General features: G+C 34.9%; 6 protein-coding genes across 11 annotated transcripts; 2 read left to right on the forward strand and 4 right to left on the reverse strand.

The window, feature by feature from the left end:
- Window positions 1-2,292: 2,292 nt before the first annotated feature.
- LOC103834375 lies at window positions 2,293-5,463 on the reverse strand. 5 transcript variants are annotated; one of them, XM_033278178.1, is made up of 5 exons: window positions 4,617-5,463; window positions 4,474-4,515; window positions 4,215-4,334; window positions 4,003-4,092; window positions 2,293-3,918 (listed from the first exon to the last, which is right to left on the reverse strand). In XM_033278178.1, the coding sequence occupies exons 2-5, from the start codon at window positions 4,512-4,514 to the stop codon at window positions 3,672-3,674; spliced, it is 498 nt and encodes a 165-aa protein (XP_033134069.1). In that variant the 5' UTR covers window position 4,515; window positions 4,617-5,463; the 3' UTR covers window positions 2,293-3,671. The 5 variants fall into 5 exon arrangements, with proteins under 5 accessions (XP_033134069.1, XP_033134070.1, XP_033134067.1 ...); XM_033278179.1 differs by having other exon boundaries at window positions 2,293-3,914; window positions 4,085-4,092; window positions 4,183-4,334; XM_033278176.1 differs by having other exon boundaries at window positions 2,293-4,092.
- A 283-nt stretch (window positions 5,464-5,746) lies between these two features.
- On the forward strand, window positions 5,747-6,694 carry LOC103834376 (heavy metal-associated isoprenylated plant protein 25). The gene is made up of 2 exons (XM_009110441.3): window positions 5,747-6,076; window positions 6,152-6,694. The coding sequence occupies exons 1-2, from the start codon at window positions 5,999-6,001 to the stop codon at window positions 6,536-6,538; spliced, it is 465 nt and encodes a 154-aa protein (XP_009108689.1). The 5' UTR covers window positions 5,747-5,998; the 3' UTR covers window positions 6,539-6,694.
- A 1,529-nt stretch (window positions 6,695-8,223) lies between these two features.
- On the reverse strand, window positions 8,224-9,777 carry LOC103834377 (basic leucine zipper 19). Its single transcript, XM_033278174.1, has 3 exons — window positions 9,505-9,777; window positions 8,643-9,396; window positions 8,224-8,506 (listed from the first exon to the last, which is right to left on the reverse strand). The coding sequence occupies exons 2-3, from the start codon at window positions 9,388-9,390 to the stop codon at window positions 8,487-8,489; spliced, it is 768 nt and encodes a 255-aa protein (XP_033134065.1). The 5' UTR covers window positions 9,391-9,396; window positions 9,505-9,777; the 3' UTR covers window positions 8,224-8,486.
- A 1,104-nt stretch (window positions 9,778-10,881) lies between these two features.
- LOC103834378 (peptidyl-prolyl cis-trans isomerase CYP21-1) lies at window positions 10,882-12,748 on the reverse strand. The gene is made up of 7 exons (XM_009110443.3): window positions 12,419-12,748; window positions 12,024-12,105; window positions 11,886-11,933; window positions 11,782-11,805; window positions 11,503-11,685; window positions 11,342-11,417; window positions 10,882-11,256 (listed from the first exon to the last, which is right to left on the reverse strand). The coding sequence occupies exons 1-7, from the start codon at window positions 12,515-12,517 to the stop codon at window positions 11,097-11,099; spliced, it is 672 nt and encodes a 223-aa protein (XP_009108691.1). The 5' UTR covers window positions 12,518-12,748; the 3' UTR covers window positions 10,882-11,096.
- Window positions 12,749-12,972: 224 nt separating this feature from the next.
- LOC103834379 (protein NUCLEAR FUSION DEFECTIVE 4) lies at window positions 12,973-20,309 on the forward strand. Of its 2 annotated transcripts, none has more exons than XM_033278171.1 (3): window positions 12,973-18,042; window positions 18,311-19,186; window positions 19,631-19,851. In XM_033278171.1, the coding sequence occupies exons 1-2, from the start codon at window positions 17,713-17,715 to the stop codon at window positions 19,184-19,186; spliced, it is 1,206 nt and encodes a 401-aa protein (XP_033134062.1). In that variant the 5' UTR covers window positions 12,973-17,712; the 3' UTR covers window positions 19,631-19,851. The 2 variants fall into 2 exon arrangements, with proteins under 2 accessions (XP_033134062.1, XP_009108692.1); XM_009110444.3 differs by having other exon boundaries at window positions 17,220-18,042; window positions 18,311-19,182; window positions 19,631-20,309.
- LOC103834380 lies at window positions 20,201-23,243 on the reverse strand. Its single transcript, XM_009110445.3, has one exon. The coding sequence runs from the start codon at window positions 23,195-23,197 to the stop codon at window positions 21,212-21,214; it is 1,986 nt and encodes a 661-aa protein (XP_009108693.1). The 5' UTR covers window positions 23,198-23,243; the 3' UTR covers window positions 20,201-21,211.
- Window positions 23,244-24,279: the final 1,036 nt, after the last annotated feature.

The following is a 24,279-nucleotide window of genomic DNA, read 5'->3' on the forward strand; positions in this document are numbered from 1 at the left end:
AAAAAGATACATTATTACAATTTAAAATGAATCAAAATTGAATAAAATGGTAATTAAATATTTGTAAATCTAATTGTTTAGTTGGATTCTCATGAAAAAAAATCGATTGGTTAAACAAATGTTTGAAAATTTGTTGTGGTAATGTTTTGTCTATAAATTATAAAATTTATTGAATTAATATATTTAATTATTGCATCCTTAAATAATATTTTATTAAGACATTAGAAAAATATGTTTTGAGTTGTTTTGTCAAATTGTACAAAAATCTATGCTTTTTCATATTTGTAACTTCAAAAAGATACATTATGACAATTTGAAATTAATCAAAATTGAATAAAATGGTAATTAAATATTTGTAAATCTAATTATTTTTTTATCTTGTTTAGTTGGATTCTCATGAAAAAAAATCGATAGCTTAAACAAATGTTTCAAAATTTGTTGTGTTATTGTTTTGTCTATAAATTACAAAATTTATTGAATTAATATATTTAATTATTGCATCCTTAAATAATATTTTATTAAGACATTAAAGAAGTATGTTATGAGTTGTTTTGTCAAAATTTTACAAAAATCTATGCTTTTTCAAATTTGTCACGAAAATTTATATGTTAAACTTACTTTTACAAAATTCTTAACTTTGTCACGAAAACAAAAATCTATGTTTTTTCATATTTGTCAACGTTCTCACACTTTCTAAGAATATATTAGCTTAGTCACTTACTTATTTTTTTTTTACAAAACAAAGTATCAGAGTTTTGAAAGTTGAATTCATATTATTGTAAATGTACATAAGAGTTTGTGATTATATACTTAGTGGTTCTTGTATATGTGTCCAATAAAGTTTCAATGGCTTAGTGGTAAATGTCCTATATATATCATACTAACCCGGGTTCGATTCTCACCTTTGCATTGTTTTTTTATTTTTTACGAAAAATAAATGAGATGACATGGCAATTTTGGATTCTCTGATTGGTTGATTTTTCTATCCTATGTGGACACCCTCTCCATGGCTTATATCCCCTTTTTAGTATAGTATAGATAACAAGCATACTGTGACAAAAAAAAAAAAAAAAACTATAACAAGCATTATGTAGTCACAGAATCCGGATGGTGACATATATTTCAACACACGTTATCAGGTTGTGAAACATGGTGACATACATTTTCACTCTTATGAAATAAAAATCCTTATGTCATATCACATATCTCGTTCACATTGGAGCAGTAACAACTAACCAACCTTTATTTTAAACTAGGATCGGTCTGACTTACAAACGGGATAAAAATTAACAAATAATTTAAGTAGCTAGAATAAATATTTTTATATATAATGTTATTATTTTAAAATATACATATTAGTTAGATTTTATACATGTTATTTTATTTGAACACTAAATAAACCATGTTATCTAAAAAATTAGTTATTTTTAAAAAAAAATAAATATTACTTATTATTTTTTTCAGATAATTTTTTTTGTTAAGTAATCTATGTTTAATTATATATTAAGAATTGTATGTGACATTACATCATCATTCCTGTTAGTAGAAAAGAAACAAACTTGTAAATAAATTCACCTACTTTTTGTTTAATTTTATATACTTTAGTGGATTATCAAATGTTCTTACTTTTTTTTGGAACACTATCAAATGTTTTTACTAAGTTTAGTTTTTGCAGTAGATTATTATCAAAATTTTGTTTGAGTTAAAATGTATAATTAATTATAAAATTATTTATGTAATATTAGATATTTAATTAATATATTTGACCCAGATAATAGAAAATATACATGCTTGATATAACTTTTTATATTTATTATATTTGAAAATCAAGTAAACCATTTTTTTTATATAAATGATTATGATTTTGAAAATAAATGTTACTGATTAGTTGACAAAAATGTTACTCATTAATTTTCATAATATAAATTTTAAATTTTAATTTCTTAAAATTTATTGTTTTGATTATAAATTTACTAAATTTTACGATAGATTATTGTTGAAACTTTATCTGATTTAAAATGTATAATTACTTATAGTATTATTCATGTAATATTAGATATTTTATTAATATATTTCACACAGATAATAAAATTAATATTCATGTGTTACTTGAATTTTTTTTTATTCATTATATTTGAACATCAATTAAAATATGTTATCTGAATAAAGGATTTTGATTTTCAAAATAAATATTATTGATTCATTTTCATAATAAGAAATTAATTTCTGGAGATCACTGTTTTAATTATAAGTTAATTTGTGGATGTACTTTTCCATCATTATGCACATTACTTTTGTTTGTATTGTTTTTTTTTTTGCAAAAGAATTATTTTGTTCTCTAATTTCATAATATTTTGAATTATATTATGTGTTTTAGTTAAGTTATTTTTTTTGCAAATACATTGATGTTATAAACTTATTTAGTTGACATTGTGCAATTAATTATATAATTTATGGATTATATTGTATTAAAATTTTGGTCTAGATAAGGAAAATATGCTATATTCCACGAATAGTTATCATATATAATCAAATATCCACCTACTGTTAGATGAAACTAATGAATTTATTTCTTACCAAATTAAAAATCACAAACTCATTTCTCCATGATTAGTAGTTAAAATTTAATAATCCATAGATTACGTTTTTAGTCGGTTTACTATCTACCAAATAATATTCAATCACTTTTAACCAAACCAAAGTCTATTTTCAACCAAATCTAACCCAAAAAAGCTAACACCTGATTTTTTCAGCTTCTTACTCTGATTTTTCTTTAGTTCATGATAAAGCCATTTCAGCATCTTTGCGTTCAACAAAGCACGATGTGATATTCTTTGTCACAATGCTCTATTAGTAAGTCTATGCTTTTTGTCCTATTGTTAACTTGGTGCGGCGAAAAGGTTATGCAGTTCCAGTGAAAGCTATGACTAATGAATGTCTGTAGGGGTTTTATTTTGTAACGGTAACTGTTGGGACTCCTTTAACATTGTTGTGACCATGGAGTAACTGTAATTAAGCTACACATGCATGAAACAGAGGATTCTTAACTCTAAACTGTTCTCCAGAATATATATTTTATTCACAGAAAGTGTGATGTTTAATGTAATCATTAGCAGCGCTTTAAGTCTGGAATCAAGTTTACCATAGATGTTTGCTTTCTTAAAAAAATCCGCATGATGGCTTAAACAGTTTCGAGGTGGAACTTTACTTGAGTGGTTTGATCTCACTTTTTGTTATGACCTATGGATAATATTCGATGAAGAGTACGGAATATTTATGTATGTGACATGATCAGAAGGGGTTGAATAATTTTTTTTTGTCAGCTGTTTTGAATAATCTTGTCCACTCTAACCAGCCAGTACGATGACCACAATTTAAAATCATAACTAAAAATAGAATCCTTGGAGTAGACATAATATTTTAAGTTAACAAAATGCTCTTAACGACGGGGTATCAAACCAGTTCTAAGGTTTAAAATAATTTTAAACGGAAGCAAACATAGCTTCGTTGAAGCTGCAGAGTTCATAAAGAAGAGGAAATACATTTAAAGTTAAAACACTGAGGAAAATAGCTCGAGTGATACTTATCCGGTTTATGAAATATTAAAAAACTGGTTAAGAAAGCAGTCGTGAGATTGAGCTAATTTGAATTGGACTCCAATAATCTGAAGCTTAACCATGGTGTGGCTTCTTCGCAGAGTGAACACCATCTGCCTCGAGGGACTCCGCAGAAGACATGTCAGATGAAACAGGGGTGTCGTTTTGTTCGGTAACATCTCCTGGGAGGCTTTCCACCATCACATGGTTACTGGGTCTGTTGCTGTTGTCATGAATACCTCTTTCAACACTTTGAGAAGGGTCTGTTGTTACAGCTCCAGCTCCTGGCATATCATGGCTGGGATTGTCATCACCTACCTGTGGAGGAGTCAAGAAATGAATACAATGATGTGAAGCAGAAGTCATCGTAAAGAGTTTAACAACATGAAATGAATAGTTTGGTATGAGCTCTGGATGCAGAGGTTGGCCATAATTGGCGGAGTCTTTTGTGTTTCTTCTTGAAAGTGGAAGTAAAACCCATAACTTACCAAAATATCTGGAATAAAACATATGGAATTATGGGTGTGTATGAAATGATTATCAAGGATTAAGAAGATGGAGTTGGAACGTGGTGAATTAAACAAACCAGGTAACTCGGAGTTGGTATTAGCTACTGACATTAACTCCTCGTAACCTTGAAAACGGAACAGCTCCTTGTGGATAAAGTTTCTGCTCTCAGAGACCTCTTCGAATAGGAGCGAAACAGGGGTGTCCGCAAATCTGAAGCTTTGCTTGCTCCTACTACCATCAAGAATCGTTACATCCCACATAATTTGCCAAAATTAAGAAACAGATCATATATGCTCAAAGAAATTCTTATTGAATGTCACCAAAAGAATCAATATCATTGTAATCAGAAATTTAAAAACGGAATCACCTTCGTATCAAGCAAGAGCATATCAACAGACATGAGTTCATGAAATAAGTGGATTTGGTAAGATGATTTAGAGAGCAGAACTGCTAACCTTTTTATACTTGAAGTTCCACCACCTACCAAGAGCAAAGTTCGCATTAAAGATACATCGTGGATGATGGATCCAAGAACGACTTTAATAAAATGGATCTGTAACTGGAGGATTCTTGGATTGTGAGGAAGAAGATGAAACAATGGGATCAAAAACCCTAAAGTGTCGTAAGTTTATGAGCTCAGGTTAAAGCGACGATATCATAGTTTATGTTATTTAAATTGTTTTGTTTGTTTTTAAAATTTATAAATGTTTTTTAAATTATAAGGTTATTTGAAAAGTATGAAGAAAAAGGAACCTAAATTAAAAAAATAAAAAACAAAAAAATATTTTTTTTAATAATGACAATTAGATATATTCAATACATTGAGGGTACTACTGTAATTAATTATCGTTAGAATTAACGTGTTACGTGATGTTTGTTTCATAAAGTCTTATTTGCAGTAGGTAGAAAGAAAACAAAATCAATATTTCTCTTAAGATATCAATTCAAAAACCATAACAACAAATACGATGTTAAGTTTTCAAAAATAAAATAAAAAGTGATGCTGAGAGATATAGCCGTTTAATAGCATGAACAAGTAGAGTGGTACAATAGGGCTCAAATCTAAAAATGTAAAAATTTAGAATTTTTTAATAATAAATATATAAATTGTAGTTTAAAACTTCAAAATTTTAGATATAATATTAAATTTAGAACTTATAAATTTAAAAGAGACGTATATATATATATATATATATATATATATATATAGAAATATAAACTTTTAAAACTACTTTATTATATCACTAAAATATAGTGTTAATTGTTTTGAAAAGACCCCAGAGACGGCACTGAAATGAGACATATTTTCGTTTGTGCACGTAACACGAGTCTATCTTAAAAGATTCCAACTTCCAATCCCAAATTAATGATCATTTATCTAATTGTTTAGTTTAATTAGTCAGCTTTTAAATAATTGCGTACAAAGATATTTTAAGAAGTCCTTATATCGATCAATAGCAAGCATGAATTATTCTGCAAATGTCTGTCAAGATTAATTATTGTTAGGTGGTGCGGTGCATATATTAGAAAAGCGACCTATATAGATTAAACTCTTCTTTATAAGAAGATTAATAATGCACACCAAGAATTATATAGCTGTATTGGCTTTTCTTATTGTTCGGTAGTCAAACTCACACCCAAGTCACCAAAGTTGATGCCAAATACCAACACATATAGACATATATAAACATATGGTCGAAAACTACTTATAGAGTTGCACAAAGAAAAATAGTTTGGTTGGTCGTATTTTCAAAATTTAAAATTCATTTTTGTGTTCACTCAACCAACCAGAAAAAAATCATATTGAATTTATCTCCAGACTTCAAAAGTTTATATCTAATTTTTTTTCTTCTCTCAACCCAAAAGAAGAAATCTAGAAAGCAAAGAAAAAAATGGGTGTTCTTGATCACGTCTCTGAATACTTTGATTGCTCCTCCCATGGTAGCTCCAAGAGACACAAAAGTCTACAGGTAACAAACTCGACCCATATATATAATTACGTTTTACATAACCACAACTTTTTAATATATGATGGTGGACATTAGACGGTGAATGTGAGGGTTTTGATAGACTGTGAAGGGTGCGAGAGGAAAGTGAGAAGAGCCTTAGAAGGAATGAAAGGAGTGAGAGATGTAACCATCGAGGCCAATGCTCAGAAAGTGACTGTGGTTGGTTACGTTGAGCCAAACCGAGTGGTGGCTCGGATCATTCACCGGACCGGTAAAAGAGCTGAGCTTTACCCTTTTGTTCCTTACGACGTTGTGGCTCACCCTTACGCGTCTGGTGTCTACGATAATAGAGCTCCGGTTGGGTACGTTAGGAACACCGAGTATGATCCACATGTGTCGCGGCTCGCACGTGCTAGCTCCACTGAAGTTCGTTATACCACGGCGTTTAGCGACGAGAACGCCTCCGGTTGTGTGATTATGTGATTTTATTTGTTGTTTTTTTTTTTTGTGTCGATGTGTTTTCGAGAATTGATTTTTGTTTGTTTGTTCATGTTGGTTTGTAATGTATAAGACCGAGTTAAAATGTAAACGGTATGTTGATGAATAGGTTATCAAAATTATCAAAAAAATAAATATTAATTTGCGAGATAATAATCGCCAAAATGATATGAAATAAGTTGCATTATAACATTATTAAAAGATATTAAAACTGCTATGATTTTCTAAGTCTTTTAGAATGATTTTCAAATGACAATATAGTAAGGGTTTATTTACCAAATAACCAAAAAAAATGAAAATTAGATTTTGAGAGAGAGAGTAGAGAGAGATAGGAAGAGAAAGTAGGAGAGAGGGAGGGAATTTTGGTTAGTTAGTGTATTTAAGTTTTTTTCATGTATATAAGGTGCAATTTCCTATATAGTAAGTTACTCAAATAATCGTGGAAGGAAATTAAAAGAAAATTTGTCGTATTGCAGGAATTAAAAAAAGTCACTAGTTTGTTTCTCTTGGACGTCACCTAATAATATAGTTAGGTGGAATTGACTAGGACGGAAAATAATGCAAATTTGATAGCTTGCGGTTGCCATCTAATCATTAGCCATGGTGAAGTGAGATTATTAGTTTAGTTGTCACTAATTTACCTGTTTAAAGGAAGCATCTCATTGTTAATTATGTGTGATTATGAAATGAGAGAAAAGTATGAATAAACGTAGAAATCATTAGTTAAGGAAAGAACATGGATACATGTGTAGCAAGCAGAGCACATAGTTGTCCCTTAACTATCACAAGCGTTGAAATAGTGTATTCGTTGCTATAAATTTATCAATATACACGAAGTTAGCCAATTGTATTTTCTCTGAACTGTACTATGATCACTTTGGATATAAGTTATTAAGTTATATAACTGGTCTATCTTTATATTATGTTAATAGATATATGACCACGGATTAATTTCGTATCACTTGCATTAAATGCCAGGCTGTGTTTCTATGAAAATACAACTGACAAGGATGAAGGATGAATGCCTAATTACTAGAACTATGCATGTAAAGTCGTCATCATCAATAATACTATAGTGGAGTGGCTGGAGCTGGGCCTCCCAACGAATAGTCCAATACAAATTTTTATTTGTCAGCTAAAACTTTCGTATCAACATGTTATCCTGAAAGACAGTGCATGCCGTGTGTGCGTAAAATAAACGGCAGAGCATTTTCTTGCAGAAGATCAAAACATCCTTGTACGCGAAGGCCTAATGGGACATGAACAAGGTTGTTATGGATTGGCTTGGAGCTCCTTTCTAGGAAGGATATCTTTTGAGTGGGCTCACAAGGTTTGAAAATCTGCCTCTGGGGTGTTTCAGCTACTGCCGATGACAAGATTTTGAATGCAATGCTGTTAACTTAGGTCTGCCAGAAGGCGTCTACCACTGTTTTAACTGCTGTTAACTTATTTGAGCAAATCTATATATACAACGTTATGGCTGTGCGCTATGATTCCTATTGCAAAATCCTATTTTGAGATTAGTTCAAGTGAAAAGAAAAGACTAGAAGTCTAGATGACATTAAGATCAACAAAAGATTTTGTTAAGCAATCTGTGTGCACCATTCAGCAAATAAGGTAGGAGATCTCAGGAAGTGAAACTTTTATAATGAAACACCACACCAACACCATTCAGCAAATAAAACAATTGCTCATTCGTCATACACAGACATAATATCAATCAACTTAGAAACAAATGGCAGGACCACAGTTTGTATTAACAAATCATCCTTCTTGCACCGCAAAACTCAACAAGATACAATGGAATGAAAAGAGTTTCAAAAAAGCAAAAGGGAACCTGAGTGAAACTGATGATGCAGCTGAACTCTACAACTTATTTGGAATATAAATTATCTATCCAGGTGTAAATAGATGTTACAAGCTTGATGGTGGTTCAAGCTGCTTTATTCCCACCTAAAATGAAGACCAAACAAAAAAAAGCATGAGTCTACGAGTCATACAAATGATGAAGCCCACCAAATGAATCAATGATCGACAAAACTATATCCCAGTTTACAGTTACCTAAACTAAATGGAGAAGAGTCTCTACCTTTTCTCTTATTGGAGGCAGATGCATTGGCACTGCTGTTAAACGATCCGTTTCCATTGCCAACTAAGTTGTGATTAGCCACGCACTGTTGTAACTGATCAAAACCACAACCATCATTGATCGACACACCTCCTTGGCTACTCCCTCCAAACCCATCCTGAAGGCAATAAACCTCATCACCACACTCCACGTTACAAGGATTCATCATCATGTGTGAGAAAGAAGGAACACTAGGTTTCTGATAAGGAAAAGACCCAATCTCCCCATCAATCCTCCCTCTCAAATCCACAAGCAAACACTTGAGCCTCGAGACCTCAGCTTCCAAGGCCCCCTGACTCTGCAACCTCTTCACAAGCTGGTGATTCACAGCCGTGAGCCTCGCCACCTCGTCCTCCAACGAAGCGGCCTTAGCCTTCTTCTTCTCTCTATACTTCCTAACGGCTTCCCTGTTCCCCAAAGGCCTCTTGTTATCCCCCTTCTTCCCGCAGGACTCGGCTGTGTCGTCGGTGGAGACCTTCTCGTCGCTGTCCTCTGGGAGGATCTTGGTGTGGACGTGGAAGCAGGTGTGAGTGTGGGCGTTCTCAGGACCCGTGGGGTTACAGGTGTGTGTGTGGGTGCAAGCAGCGTTGGAATCCTTGAGAAGCTCGTCGAAGAAAGTATCCATGGAACAGTTTGTAAGAGGTAACCCATTCATGTCGGAAGTTGAAAACACTTCCTGGTTCGAGAACTCGAGCTCGCCGTCTTCCATTAACGGAGCACAATGATCACAACCAAGGTCGATACTTTTTAGCTAAACTCTTAATTTCACAGCAATTCGATCTGTAATTGAGAAGAGAGATCCAAGAAAACCCCTAAAAATCAATACTTTCGAGCTAAACCAGTTAAATCTCGAGCTTCCGAATCGATCAAAACCCTAATTTCACAACAATCCGAGCAATTAGATCCAAGAAACCCCCTAAAAATCGACACTTTCTAGCTAAACCAGTTAAATCTCGAAGTCCCAAATCAATCAAAACCCTAATTTCACAACAATCCGAGGAATTCGATTTGTGATTTAAGAAGAGAGATTGAAGATAAACCCTAAGATTCCGAAATTGAGATGAGTGATGGATGGGAAGGGGGGGGGGGGAGAGAGAAAGGGGGACCGTTGGTTATATAGTAACTTTTACAATACAGGTGTCATCACTTAAGTGGTCGGCTAAAAGACATGGATGTACGATCGCGATTTCGAGTTGAAAAGAGATTCTCTTTTTCTTTTTTCCTTTTTATTCTTAAAAAAGTTTAATTATAAAAATCTGAACGTGATTGGCTCAGCAGCATCTTCTATATTTAGATAATTAAGTAGACTTGTATTATCATCATTTTTTTATTTGTCAAAATTATGTTATCATCATAATAAATTGGTAATATGGATGGATGTAGCAAACAACTTACTTGAGAAAACAAAACAAAACAAAACATTGACTTAAAACGCATAATAAAGTTAAAACAATAATAAGTTTTTGTGATTAAAGAAGAAAAAACAAATAAGATCGTTAAAACGAATATTGTCTTCAACTTGTTATTTTTGTTTTCTTTTTGGAAAGCTGTCTTTAATCACCATCTACTAAAGTAAAAAACAAATAGATCGTTAACCACGTTGACGTGAACATTAGCGATCGTGATAGACGTAGCTTTTGTACTTTTATATCTTTACTTTAGATCATAAGAATAAAAAGCAAGTTTGATGCAGAAATTCTATTTCTTTTGGGCTAGTGGTGTACTTATTGTAAGTAATTAATTTATTCAATGTTCTTGGTTCTAACGAGGATGATGGGAACACCAGGAGCATATTTGTCAGTTAAGGAACCCACTGAGAAACAAGAAACCAAAACCGAATGATGAATGAAACCTATCAGAACCACTTGAGAAATGTAGATAAATGTAGAGCTTTTAATATAATTTCATCACTTAATGAATGATTGAAATTTTGATCTTGAGCTTGCGTAACATTTGCAAGTAGGCCATCCCATTTCTGTTGTTAACTCATATTTGACAAGTTCAGTTTGTGGTGACAGGATGAAACTATGCTGAATCGCGCAAGAAACACTCTGAGCTCTGTTTCAACTCCACCTCCTCTGCGGTTAAGACGGTCGCAGACAGTTCTGGCACAGAGCGCGTTTGGGGTTTGCGGTTGCTGCTCCCTTTTGGTTACTTTTACGAGATTCGAGTTGGAAGGAAAACACACACACGAAAGCAGTAAAGAACCTTACTTATTCTCTTATTTGGCATTAAAGAAGTATTAATCACCAATAACATTTCTAGTGCTCATTGCAACGTTTGTGAACTACATTGGCATAGTTGTTCAGAATTCAGATCATCACATCTGCGAAACTATAAATAAAAAGAGAGAGAGAGGATCTCACACGAACAGAGCCAGATGAGCAAGTTTTTGGTTGTGTGTTTTGGGTCATATCATTCTTCATCCCATTTGTCTTGAGGGATCTCTCCAGAATCAGCAATCACAACTTTCTTCCTGGGTTTGCCACTGTAAGTACCAGCCCCACCTTCAATGGCGAACACATTGTCCATCCCTTGTATCACCTTCCCAAACACCACATGTTCCCCTTCCAACCTGTCCACCACACATTTCACATACTGTTAGTTACTCAGTTCTGTGTAAGAGCATGAGGGTTTATCAATGAGAGGAGAGAGAGTACCAGGTAGCCTTGATAGTAGTGATAAAGAACTGTGAGCCATTAGAATCAGGTCCTGTATTACCCATCGCTACAACACCTAACATAATACAGATTTGGTTAGCTACAAGAGTTTACATGCAACTCACTTTCCTAAAGTTGGTACAGAGAGTACAAGTGCGCACCCGCATGTGAATGCTTTACTTTAAAATTTTCGTCAGGGAAGGTACCACCATACGTTGACTCGCTGCCTTTTCCATCACCATGGATGATGTCTCCTCCTTGGACTACGAATCCAGAAACTATACGGTGAAACTGTGTTCCTTTGTAATGTAGAGGCTTTCCGCTTGAAGCTTGTCCCTTCTCTCCTAAGTAAAGTAGTGTCCAGATCCATTTACTCAGAAACTGATGAGGAGGCCAACGTTTTCAAGATAAAACATTAATCAATCATTTAAGTAGCAAACCTGTGCATAACGCTCTGAAATTTTCTGCATAAAAACAAATAGTATACCATTAGAAAAAACAATTTAAACAGTTTAACCGTAACCTGAAGATGACAAAGACATACCTACAGTTTTGGGAACAACATTGCCGTATAATCCAATAACTATCCTGCCTGCAAGTATTACAAACACAGAAAACAAAATCAACAGAGAAACACTCTAAAGACTGTTTGATTTGAAGAGAGGTTGTAGAATCCTTTAACCTAAGCGCTGGCCTTCGATATCAATATCGAGAAACACTCTGTGTGTAACTTCGCAATCCTCGGTGACTTGCTTCTCCTCCTCCTAAGCAGCATATCAAAAGAGCACGCAAAAAAAAGGTTATTTTGAACTCATTAGCAAACTAACAACAATGCGGAGACAAACATTGGAAGGCTAATCATGACACAATAATCAATCATCAGATGAATACAAAGCATGTGACACTCATTCTACGCCCCTTAGCATACATCATCCGTTTATAATGCTTCCTTAGGATAATACCAAATGCATAGACATTATTACTTTTATCAAAGATCAAAGAAAGAGATCCACATTAAAAAGCGTAATAATAACAAGAAGCTGGGTCGGAGGAGGAGGAGGAAAGTGTCCTACTTACTTTACGGGTGTGTGAGAGCGCTAAGACGAGGAAGATCGTAAGGGCAGCGAGGACAAGAAGGCACCTCGGCTGTACCCAAAACGACATCTCTTTACTCATCTTCCTTCCTTCTTTCTTTCTTTCTTTCTTAAGAATTCATCTCACACAGAGCTCGATCTCACCCTCCAAACGGGACTTCACTCTTCTTAGATCTCTCTCTCTCTCTCTTCGTGAGTTTTACAGGAGCAATGTAAATTAGATAATTCGCCGGCAAATTGTTTGTGGCCGGAGTATACTTTCGAAAGTGATGAGGTTTACAGTCCAAAACGATCTGTGTGTGTTTCGTTTCGTTTCTTCTTCGAAGGTGAATTTCTTTCTTGTGCGATAAGCTATAATGGGCTTACATGACGACTAAAGGCCCATTAGTTTATTGGTAGCCCATACTGAAGTGCTCTAATGCCGTTGGAGGTTGAACCGGTTATTAGAGAATTAACATATAATTAATGTCATAGATGGAACGGATTGGAAACTAAACAAATTATAACACAAAAACTTTATTTTTTTACCAAAATATTTTTGAAAAATGTAAATAGTATTGTTTCCACAGTTAAATTATTTTGACTTTTATCTTCCATATGGTATTGAAAGGTTTTAGATTAACCATCAAATTAATACATGTCATTTAATGTTTTTAGTCGTATGCTTAAGGAAAACTTACATTTTTGTAATTTAAATTCGTTTTAAAAAATTCAAAATATAACATATAATGTTTCCTCATTTTTGTAATTTGAAATCGTTTTAATAAATTTAAAATATAACATATAAGGTTTCCTCATTTTTGTAATTTAAAGTCATTTAAAAAAAATTAAAAATATAACATATAAGAAAAAATATATATTTTTTAATTATATGGTTAATATGATTGTTTAACTTTTTTAATAATATAAAATTAAGCAAAATGAAGAAGGATTCAAAAATTGTTATCAATCTTTATAATTCATAGTAATTAATATTAAGTAATTCCGTAACTTTTATTTAAGGAAAGAATACATAATTCTTATATTTTGGTTACTACTCAGCTTTTATATTTTATTGGTCCCTACTCAGCTTGTTCGAGAAAGAGACAAATATCTCTGTTTATTTGTTGTTGTTTTTTCTTGTACTTCCTTTAGCTAGTAAATTGCGTGATGACTCTCATGGACCATGGTTGTGCTCCAGCACGAAGGTTGTCTGGATTATGTTTGAGATAAGCTATTCATTTCTAGTTGTTTGTTGTGTGTGTCTCTTGTCTTTCGGGTTGCTGGCTCTGTCTCGAAAGATTGATTATCTGCGGGCATTGTGTTTCATCATTTGTATCCAGTGGTGGACCTACGTTGAGAAATGGGGTGTCATATGCTACAGGTTAAATTTATAATTTAGTGTTTTTTCTATTAGTGCATGAGAGTTCTGTAGTTCAAATGGTTGTTTAGTCCATCTTTGACACACCTTTTCATCCGTTCAAATCTCTCAAATACTTTTTTTTTCATTTATTTTTAAACTGGGCTTTGGCCCAAAGATTATAATCCTCCTTAAAACACAGTCTGGGCCCGCCACTGTTCGTATCCCACCAATGTATTAAAATATTTTGCTAATGAATATGTTCACTGTGAAAAAAAAAATGTTGTTGTTTTTTAGCCAAAACTTGAGGAAACTTTTTGTTTTATGGGAAAATAAATAAAACATACTTGATGAATGGTTCAAATGTAAATGAATGGACAGTTGGACACGCCACACCCACTGTAGTTGGTAGGTGCGTGCGATATTTTGGCTCTCACTGGTAAAAAAATTGGAGTAAAAACGGTGGGAGCCAAAAATATCTATAGAGTTAATAATGTTTCCGCCTCCTTTATTTAGAGTAAACTTTTCAGTTGAAAAAAAAAACAATTTACTTGATAACAAAAAGATATTTAATCTAACTACTGTGGGTCTAGCGAAATATATTTTATTCTGGGTTGCGCTGCATTGTTTCCGAGTCACAACCTTTTTTTTTTTTTTTTTTAAGATTATGTACTTAGCAGGCACACGCCTTAACCACTCGGCCAAAGCGACTTGTTGAGTCACAACCTTGTGTGATCATTAGTTATGTTATCTGTTATTCGATAACTCACTGAAACCACATGTTGAGCAGTTGAGGTATTAAATTGAAAACCCACAGAACCATTAATCTTTTATCTAGAATGAACGTTTACTTAGTCGTGCTGTTTTATAATATTTTATGTCTAACTATAAACAGAGGCGGACCTACATAGAAGAATGGAGTTGCAATTGACACAGGTTAAAAATACATTTTTAATTTGTAAGCCTACTTTAGTATTGGATACTGGCTCAGTTGGTTACAGATTGAACCCAATAAACCCCCATTCACGAAATCAAACTTCAGGTTGTACACATTATAGTCTTTTTTTTCTTTTGATATAAAATCATTATTTACTTTATTTGGGCTTAATGTATGAATGAATTTGAGTCATGACCCAGGTAAAAAATATTCCTGGGTCCGCCACTGACTATGAATGAATTTTGTGTATGAAAATATTGCGTGAAACATATGGATTCTTTTGTCACCATTGCAGGTTTTGCATTGTGATATTAGTACGTACTAACCCTCGTAAAAGCGTTAGAGAAAATCCGAAAAATACATGACAAAAAGATACTGAGCCACAATATCTTAGATAGCTAGCAACAAATTTAGTAATCGATCGGCTCCATCCCACAAACTAGTTAAGAAAATAATGAAAGAGTGAATTTAATACTTATTTATAAGCATATTAACCCAAACTTTTATTAAAGATAAGCTATTATTTTATTTGCTAGTACCTGGCTACCTGCTCTCATGTTATATCTTTTTGTCATTCGTTCTCAACCGTTGGATCCATTTAATATCATATAAGGATCATTATCCCTACGGACTCATCGTTTACGAATCTCTACAACATTTAACGTTTTCGTATTTTTCATCTCAAAATATCTTTTGGTGATAAGCAAATTGTGATAACCTTGCCCAAAAATCAGATCACTTATTTGACAAAATTATACTAATTGTGGCGATTGTGATAACCTCGCTCCCACCATACATTGATAGAGACATGCTCATATCTCACTTATTGTCCGAAATCCCGAATTGTCCCCATCAATTCAGTACTATTATCATAAATTACAAATGGCAAGTGGCAATAAAACTTTCAAACATACATGAGATATTTGTTGGGCATCTTTTATCTACCAACTCTGAAGTTTGTGATACACGCCGATGTCATGGTGCTCTTTTGCTACAAAACGTATATTCCATTCAGCAAAGCTTCAAGCTGATCTCAAAGCCATAAACGTATATTCCACTCAGCAAAGCTTCAAGCTGATCTCAAAGCCATAAACGTATATTCCATTCAGCAAAGCTTCTACAATCCATGTTACGTAATTTAGGAGTTTAACTACTAAAACAACTCGCCAAATTTTTTTTGTCCAGTCAAGCTGTCATTAACTCAGGCTCTTCTGTTTCAAGAGATCCATAAAATCCTCTCGGATATCATCATGACTCCATGAGTGCCTCCTCCTTCTCCGTTATCTCATTTAGGTTTATTATACGAATTAGTCTATGTTTCAAAGTTAGGTTTATTACATAAAAATGTCTATTACATCTAGATAGTTTGCACACACAAAAAAGGCCAAACAGAAATCAAGTAACATAGACACTTCTAACTATACGATAGAATCAATTTGTGAATAATCCATTTTTCGTACATACGGTATAAAGTAATGTGGAGCATCAACAAATTGGCAAGTCAGGCGTGATTAAATGTTATTTCTTCTATGACGATGAAACGTGTCTGAATTGATCATACTTGAGTATTGAGTCATTAGACTGGTGTCGGATTGTGTTCAATATAATTATTACAAACTTCCTTTTGCCAAAGAAAAAGTGCTTACAAGTTACAGATATCTCTTATATTTCATTCTGTATATTCTTTTCTTATTATCCCATGATTCCCTAATGCTACCAAACAGAACGTTTACATATAGACTCTTAATACTACGAGAGACAAATAATCAAGTTAATATTAGTATATGACTCTCTGACCATCTCCCATCATTACCATATAATGGAAACAAAACATATAGCTTGACTAAAACAGCATTTAAAAAAAAATGTTTGTCAAATGGTTTGTCTGATAAGCTTTACGGAGCTTTTTCATTAGTTAAGACATACAGAAATCTTTCATCAAATAAAACCATGTGGTCGCTTACGAAATTCAAATAAGTTAACTTACAGCTGCAAGAAACAACTGGCTTTACACCAAAAAAAAAGAAAAGAAACTACTAATCATCCTACTTAACCATATTTTTGTTATCACCAGTTCAGTATAAAAAGCAATTTGCATTAGAAGAAATTTCTTATATTTTTTCTGTCGACATTTATATAAGAAAATGAATGAAAAGAAACAAAAAGGATTACACCGTAATTATCACGGCTTCCACACACCTTCACATCGTACATGTGTATCTTTCTTAAAATAACCAATATTGAATTGTTCGATTTATAGCAAATTACTCACTATCTACAAAAAAATAAATATAAAGCACTAGAAAAATGAACATAAAAAAAATACACAACTTGACCCCCAAAAAAACAATACACAATTAAATTATTTAAGAGCAATTCTCTTAAATAGTTTTTCTTAAAGTTTTGTCACAAAAAATTCTTAAATAGAAAAATGACCAAAAGATGTTTTATTACAAAAAGAAAAAAACTTTTCACCTTCTGTTTTATAGATATATAAATAATATTTTTTTTATAATTTCGAATTATATGTTTTCAAATTCAAACTTTATATTTTTTGATTTTTTTCAAATTTTATTTTTAAAATTCTAAAATGCCTTTTGAAACTATTTTAAAAAAAAATTTTAAGAATTTTTTTTTAACTCCATCTTTAAACCTTCATCCTTTAGCTCTAAACCTAGGTGAACAATGGTATATTTACCATTTAATAAAATTTATTTTGGTTATTTATTTTGAATTTTTTGTGAAAATAAATTAAAAAGACAATCTTAGGAAATTTTTCATTATTTAAACATATGTATTAATAAATTTAAGAAAATTGTACCTTAATTTCGTTAATATATGTACTAATTTTGTTTCCACCTTTAAAATCTTAAATATTAATAGACTTTGTGGTGATGAAACTACTGATGTTCTAACCTTTGACCTATAAAGCAGTACGCAAAGAGCTCAACAAACCCGAATACTAAAAAAACCTTTTCATCTTCTGCTTCTCAAGTCTCCAATGGGTTTGGGGAGATCTTCTTCTTCATCGGCTCTGAAATGGCTTGGCTTCGTTACGGCTGTTTGGGTCCAATCCATCTCCGGCAACAACTACACCTTCTCCAATTACTCTGACGCTCTCAAATCCCTAATGAACCTCACTCAGGTCGAGCTCAACAGCCTCTCCGTCGCTAAGGACGTCGGAAAAGCCTTCGGAATCCTCGCTGGACTTGCTTCAGATCGTCTTTCCACTCCAGTCATCCTCCTCATCGGCTGTTTCGAAGGCCTTCTCGGTTACGGTGTACAATGGCTCGTCGTGAGCCGCACCATCCAACCTCTCCCTTATTGGCAGGTTCTGTAGATTCATCGTTTCATAACTGGAAACAGGGCGTCCCGTTTTATAATTTATAAAAATATTTAACTCTAGATTGATAAATCCAAACATATTTCAATTTTAAAAAAAATAAAAAAATTCGTCACAAATAAATTTTGTAGAAAATTAAAATTTGAAGTAAATATAAAATTTAGGAGTTTAATTTTTCTTTTTCTTTAGACACTTTGAAATGTTAGATTTCTTGGACTTGACGTCATTTCGAAACTGTGTTGTGTTCTTGTTGTAGATGTGTGTGTTTCTCTGTATGGGAGGAAACAGCACGACGTGGATGAACACAGCGGTTCTTGTAACGTGCATAAGGAACTTCCGGAGAAACCGTGGTCCTGTTTCAGGGATTCTCAAAGGCTACGTCGGCTTGAGCACTGCGATATTCACGGTGGTGTGCACTGCTCTGTTCTCCTCCGATCCGGCTTCCTTTCTTGTTCTCCTCTCCGTCGTGCCATTCGCCGTCTGTCTCACGGCGGTTTTCTTCCTCCGTGAAGTCCCTCCCGCTACTTCCACCGCAGAGGAAAACGAAGAGTCTCGCTACTTCGCCGTGTTTAATATTGTGGCGATTGTCGTTGCCGTGTACCTTCAGTCGTATGACGTTATCGGAATCAAAACCGGAGCTGTCTCCGTCGCGTTCGCCTCCGTGCTTCTCATCCTCTTAGCTTCACCTATCGCCGTCCCTTTCCACGCCTACGTTCGGAGTTTAAATCTGAACGAAGAAGACGTAGAAGGACGAGCCGATGAACCTTTGCTGAGATCCGAGATCACGGAGGAGACGGTGGTTGGTGCCGCCGCTGCGGCGGATAATGAGTTACCACCGTATCCTACGCTTCTAAAGGAGGAGGAAAATAATCAAGGAGGTATAGAGAAGAGGAGACCGGTGCTTGGAGAAGACCACACCATATTAGAAGCGGCGTTGACCGTTGACTTTTGGGTGTTGTTTGTGTCGTTTTTGTGTGGAGTAGGAACTGGTTTAGCTGTAATGAACAACATGGGTCAGATAGGGCTTGCGCTTGGTTATACAGACGTCTCCATCTTTGTCTCCATGATGAGCATTTGGGGTTTCTTTGGTCGGATTCTCTCCGGTACCATCTCCGAGCACTTTATCAAGTAAGTCACTTCACTAAACCCTAAAGATTCGTCTAAATATGGAAACTAATTTGATAATTGGAAAGAAACTAATTGTTTAACGTGACTTGGAAGCTTCTCATGATCATTTTAAGAGAAGTATATTTGATTTCTTTTCCAGTTACTTTGAATTAAATATTTTTCCATTTACATGATCTTTTATTTATGATGGTTTTTTAAAATAAGACATGAAAGGAAATTCCATTTACGTAGTTATTTAATTCTTTATGTAAAAGTTTCCTTGTCTAACAATGGGTCCAATATCTTGTACCCGGGGACCGTTAAATGATCTCTTATAATTTTATTTGACATGAAATCATGGAAATTTTGAATAGTCTTGCTATTAAGATAACTTTTTCTTTTAGGACAAAAGGCTATTAAGAGAACTTTTATTACATTGACTAATCTTGTAAGTTTGATAATTTTATAGAAAAAATGGAACACCAAGACCATTATGGAACGCAGCATCTCAAGTTGTCATGGCCGTAGGATATCTACTGATGGCTTTAGCTATACCCGGTTCACTCTACTTCGGTTCAGTTGTGGTTGGGGCTTGCTACGGAGTCCGGTTAGCCATAACAGTACCAATCGCCTCAGAACTCTTTGGCCTCAAGTACTACGGACTCTTGTACAACATCCTCATACTTAATTTTCCTCTTGGCTCATTTCTTTTCTCCGGTCTTCTTGCGGGTTTGCTCTACGATGCTGAAGCTACACCGACTCCTGATGGAGGCAACACGTGCGTGGGAGCACATTGTTACCGTTTAGTCTTCATTGTAATGGCATTTACATCCATCATTGGAGTTGGTCTTGACTTCTGGCTTGCGTTCAGAACTAAGGAGATCTATACCAAGATTCATGCTAGCAAGAAGGTTAAGAGATCTAGTGGTAGTGTCAGATGAAAAATTGTGTTTAAACTAGATAGCTTTTGGGTAAAATCATTTTTGGGCACACTAGTTCTATTAGTAATATGTAGACTATATAGTCTATATTCGTTACCATTGGATGGGATGTTTGTACACTTTCACTTTCGAAGTGTTTGTGTAAAAACCAGTTGTATGGTTCAAAATTTCAGATAATAGGAAATCAGTTTTATATTTTCACGATTACTTTCTGTTTGTATCTGTTTTTTTTTAAAGTTGTCCAAAAATTAAAGTTTAACACTTAACAGTATGTTTTATGTATAATCACAAGTTCAGGTCCTTAGTTTTTGGTCAATGAAACGAACCTAAACGCCTAAACCAAAAACATGATTACAATATAAGTCAGTCTAAAGAGACTTATAGCAATGTTTTCACAATTGTTGTTTACTTTTTTTATGCACTTTCTCTGTTAATCACACGTCTTGTTTGTAAACTATCCAATTAATGTACTTAGAAAATGGAACAATAAAAATTGGAAAACATAAACCATGTATTTTTTTTGGACAAACCATACTTCCATTCATTTGTAGTTTCAAACTCCATTAGAGGAGGAAATACTACAAGATAAAAAGGCATAACCAGCCACCACAAGAACCATATAACATGCCAAATGAAATACAAGATGAAGATACAAATCATCAACAACCAAGATAAATGATCGAATAGCGAATAGATCCGGTGAACATCATTTGACCTATTCTCTGAAAAAGGTGAATGAGTTCTTGACAGTCTGACTTGTAGACAAGCTTTGAAATGCCTATACAGAGGTCAGAACATGTGCAACCAAAAAGGCTAGACACTCTTCAACAATGGCAGAAAGGTCATAATCCATGTATTTACAAACAAAATACTATGAAATTAGCCTGACAAAATTGAAATCCACATGACACATGAGACTATCCTATATATAATAACCTAAAATAAATATATAGTTTTGACTTACAACACATTCTATACACTTAAAACAATGTCTATGAGCATCACCAATGTATATACAAAGAGTATCATCAAACAATGGAGAAGACAAATAGAACACATCAAAGAAGAAAACAAAAAAAGAGAGTGTTCATACTAGAGAGTGAAGCTCATCAATGAAATCCTCTTGACCCTCTAGATTGATAAAGCTCCAATCTACTCTTTGCCTCTGGCAAAATCTCATCAATGGTCGGTGCTTCAACCAAATGAGATTGCTTTGTCGACCATTCAAGCACAACAAGGACCTCTTCTTGCGCTAGAGTCTCACTGTCCGGTACATTCAATGCAATGTAACATAGTAGTACCAACGCCGGGGCTTGAACCATCTGTTCTCCAAAATACACCAGCTGAATCAAATGCTTTGCACCTCCTGCTGCTATGATGGCCTTAGAGTGGTTATCGCGCAAGAAATTCTCAGTACATGCGAACTTGATAAGCGCCACGGCTGCTTCCATTGAAACCTCAGCTCCTCTTTCATCAAGAAGCTTCACAAGTGGTGCAATGATTCTTGTCTCCGTTGCACGGAAAGTTCTTGAGAGACTACCTATCGATTTGACACACGGGATTAGAAGGTCCGGTACTTCGTTTTCGATCACTTTTAGTAGCTGTTCAACCACAGCTTTAGCAGCAGGAGAGGTTGGTTTGAAGGCAGACCGTCTTAGCTCAGAGTATTGCTCAGCAACGTCAGTGATCTCCATCATTGCTAATGCAGAATATGACTTGACTTCGTCGTCTCCTTTCTCTAACAAAACCGCGAAACAGAGCAATGCTCTTGATTCTGTTATGCTTCTACATATTTGGAGATTCCCTCTTGAGAGTTGCCACAATGCTCTTGCAGCCATTGCTTTCATCTGAGCTTTAGTTTCTGGATCCTCATACTCTCTTCCTTTAATGCTTGTCCCCATCAAAGAAACATGTGTTGGATTGTTCCCTCTTGGAGTTGGACCACCTTTTGTATGATGCTGGTGTTGTTGATTACTTTGTTTCGTCTGATTCTTATTAGTACCCGAACCCGAACCCGAACCCGAACCAGAACCCGAACCCTTTATTGCAAACGTGTTTGCAACCAAACTGTGCATCTGGCTCGGTGTTTGGTTACTCATAGGATGTGAAATATTGCTGTTTGTCTCGTCCTGGTCGTGGCTCTTATCACTCGGGTTCGTGTTGCTAGCCATCACAACCGTGTGGATAGAAGACAGACTTTGCTTGTTACTCACGATAGCGTATTTGCTATGCTCTTGAACCGTCTCGAAAGCGAGATGGCTCACGAGGAAGCGTATGATGTTGTTCTGAGCGAAATGGTCTTGACATTTGGGATGATTAGATGCTAGTTCCGACACAGCCCATGCAACAACGGTCTGAACCTTCATATGACCTTCTTTGAGAATCTTCGCAAAGACTTGACACACACCTGAGTTAACGATCTGCTCGACGCTCTCAGGGTCTCGCCCTAATAAACCAATGGCCCGAGCCGCGTTTTCTTGCCCTTCAAGTTTCCCTTCTTTAGCAAGTTTCAACAACGGAGGCACCCCACCTTCTTCAATAATCAACCTCCCGTATCGATCATTGTCACGTGCGAGCGACACGAGGGAAGCCGCCGCGTCGGAACGGTCGTCGAGGGAGCCTGTGAAGAGGATAGCGACTTGCTCCCATATCAAACAGAGGATAGGTTCGTTTGCAGCGATAGGAGGGAGACCACCTAAGTACTCGTCGTCACGGTCGTCCCCCGAGGCGGAGACGCGGAGGAGCCAAGAGACGTCTCCGAGCGAATTCTCTAACTGCATCGTGATCTTCCTAAACGCGGCGGCGGGGATGATGGTGAAGAGGCGTTTCATCAGCCCCGTGGCGCGGCATTTCTCGACGAGGGCTATGGCTTTGAAGAGGACTTGCTCCGTGTCGTCGATGATGCGGCGCGTGGGACGTTCGTAGAGGTCGTTGCTTGCACGCGCCGCTTGACGGAGGAGACCGGCGAGCTTTTCGGTCTTGGCTTTGACCTCTAGACATTCTTGTCGGAAGGAGTAAGCCTCGTCGGCGGCTTTGGTTATCTGATCCGCTAATTGAATAGGTCTCACTAAAATCTGTTTCACGATATCAGCCATGAGAACCAATCAAGATAAGTAATATGACGTTAATGTTGGTGGCGTTTATGGCCGGAGACGACGGCGGAGAGAGAAAGAGAGGAAGAGAGAAAATGAAATATAGGTGAAACGTTAATTTCTCCGAGATTTACAAGGAAGAAGGAAAGCTTCTAAAATTAGACGTTGAGCTTGGCTAGAGGTTATATATAACGGTCCAATGCTGACTGAAATTATGGAATAAGAGTACGTAATACGTAATGCGTAATATATAGTTTAGTCATATAGTATGGTAAAGTTTTTATATGATTTTTTAAGGTATGGTATTTGAGGTTATGATAAATTAGACGTAACATAAATAGAGTATGGTGTTTGAACCGCTTAATACAAGCATGGACAAAACCAAAATATTCGATAAGAGCTGGAGGAACAAGTACAAACTTAAAACAAAACAAAAAAAAACTAAGTACAAACATAACTTTGTCTCTCAACACTAATTGACCATGTTTCAGTGCAAACATATATAAGTCTATACGTTCATATTAAGAGTGTTTTGATACTTTTCGTATAAATTAAGAAAAAAATGTTTCAATTATTCTATAAGTCAATCCGTACTAAGATTTGATTATTATGGATATACTAAAAGTAAGACCAGTAGTGTCCAACGTCCTGTAACGTCCAAGGCCACATTCATATGTGTAACGTTCGGTTATTTCCAAGTTGGCACGACGTATGGTGGGTCATTACATAAATGCATTGGGTCTAACTGCCAAGAGTTTATTGATGAGTCATGATTCTTGGTACGTTTGGATGCAAGCAAACTATGGTATAGCATAACACAGCCAAGGACACGACTTTGTCCCTCTTTAATAAACGTATCCTTTTTTCTTTTTTTTTTTTGGCAACATAATAAACGTATCCTATTTTCCTATTTTAAAATTTTGTAAATTTGTACAAAACTTAAATGGTTAAAGGCATGTACAGAAATAGGTTTCATCTAAACTATTCAGAAAGTTTTTTTACGTCTTCGACAATTAACAATCTAATCGTATACTAGCGCGATTCTACAATCAGCATGCAACGCGAATCACAAATCATATTAGCAT

This window comes from Brassica rapa, chromosome A08, assembly GCF_000309985.2.
Source record: "Brassica rapa cultivar Chiifu-401-42 chromosome A08, CAAS_Brap_v3.01, whole genome shotgun sequence".
Lineage (NCBI taxonomy): Eukaryota > Viridiplantae > Streptophyta > Magnoliopsida > Brassicales > Brassicaceae > Brassica > Brassica rapa.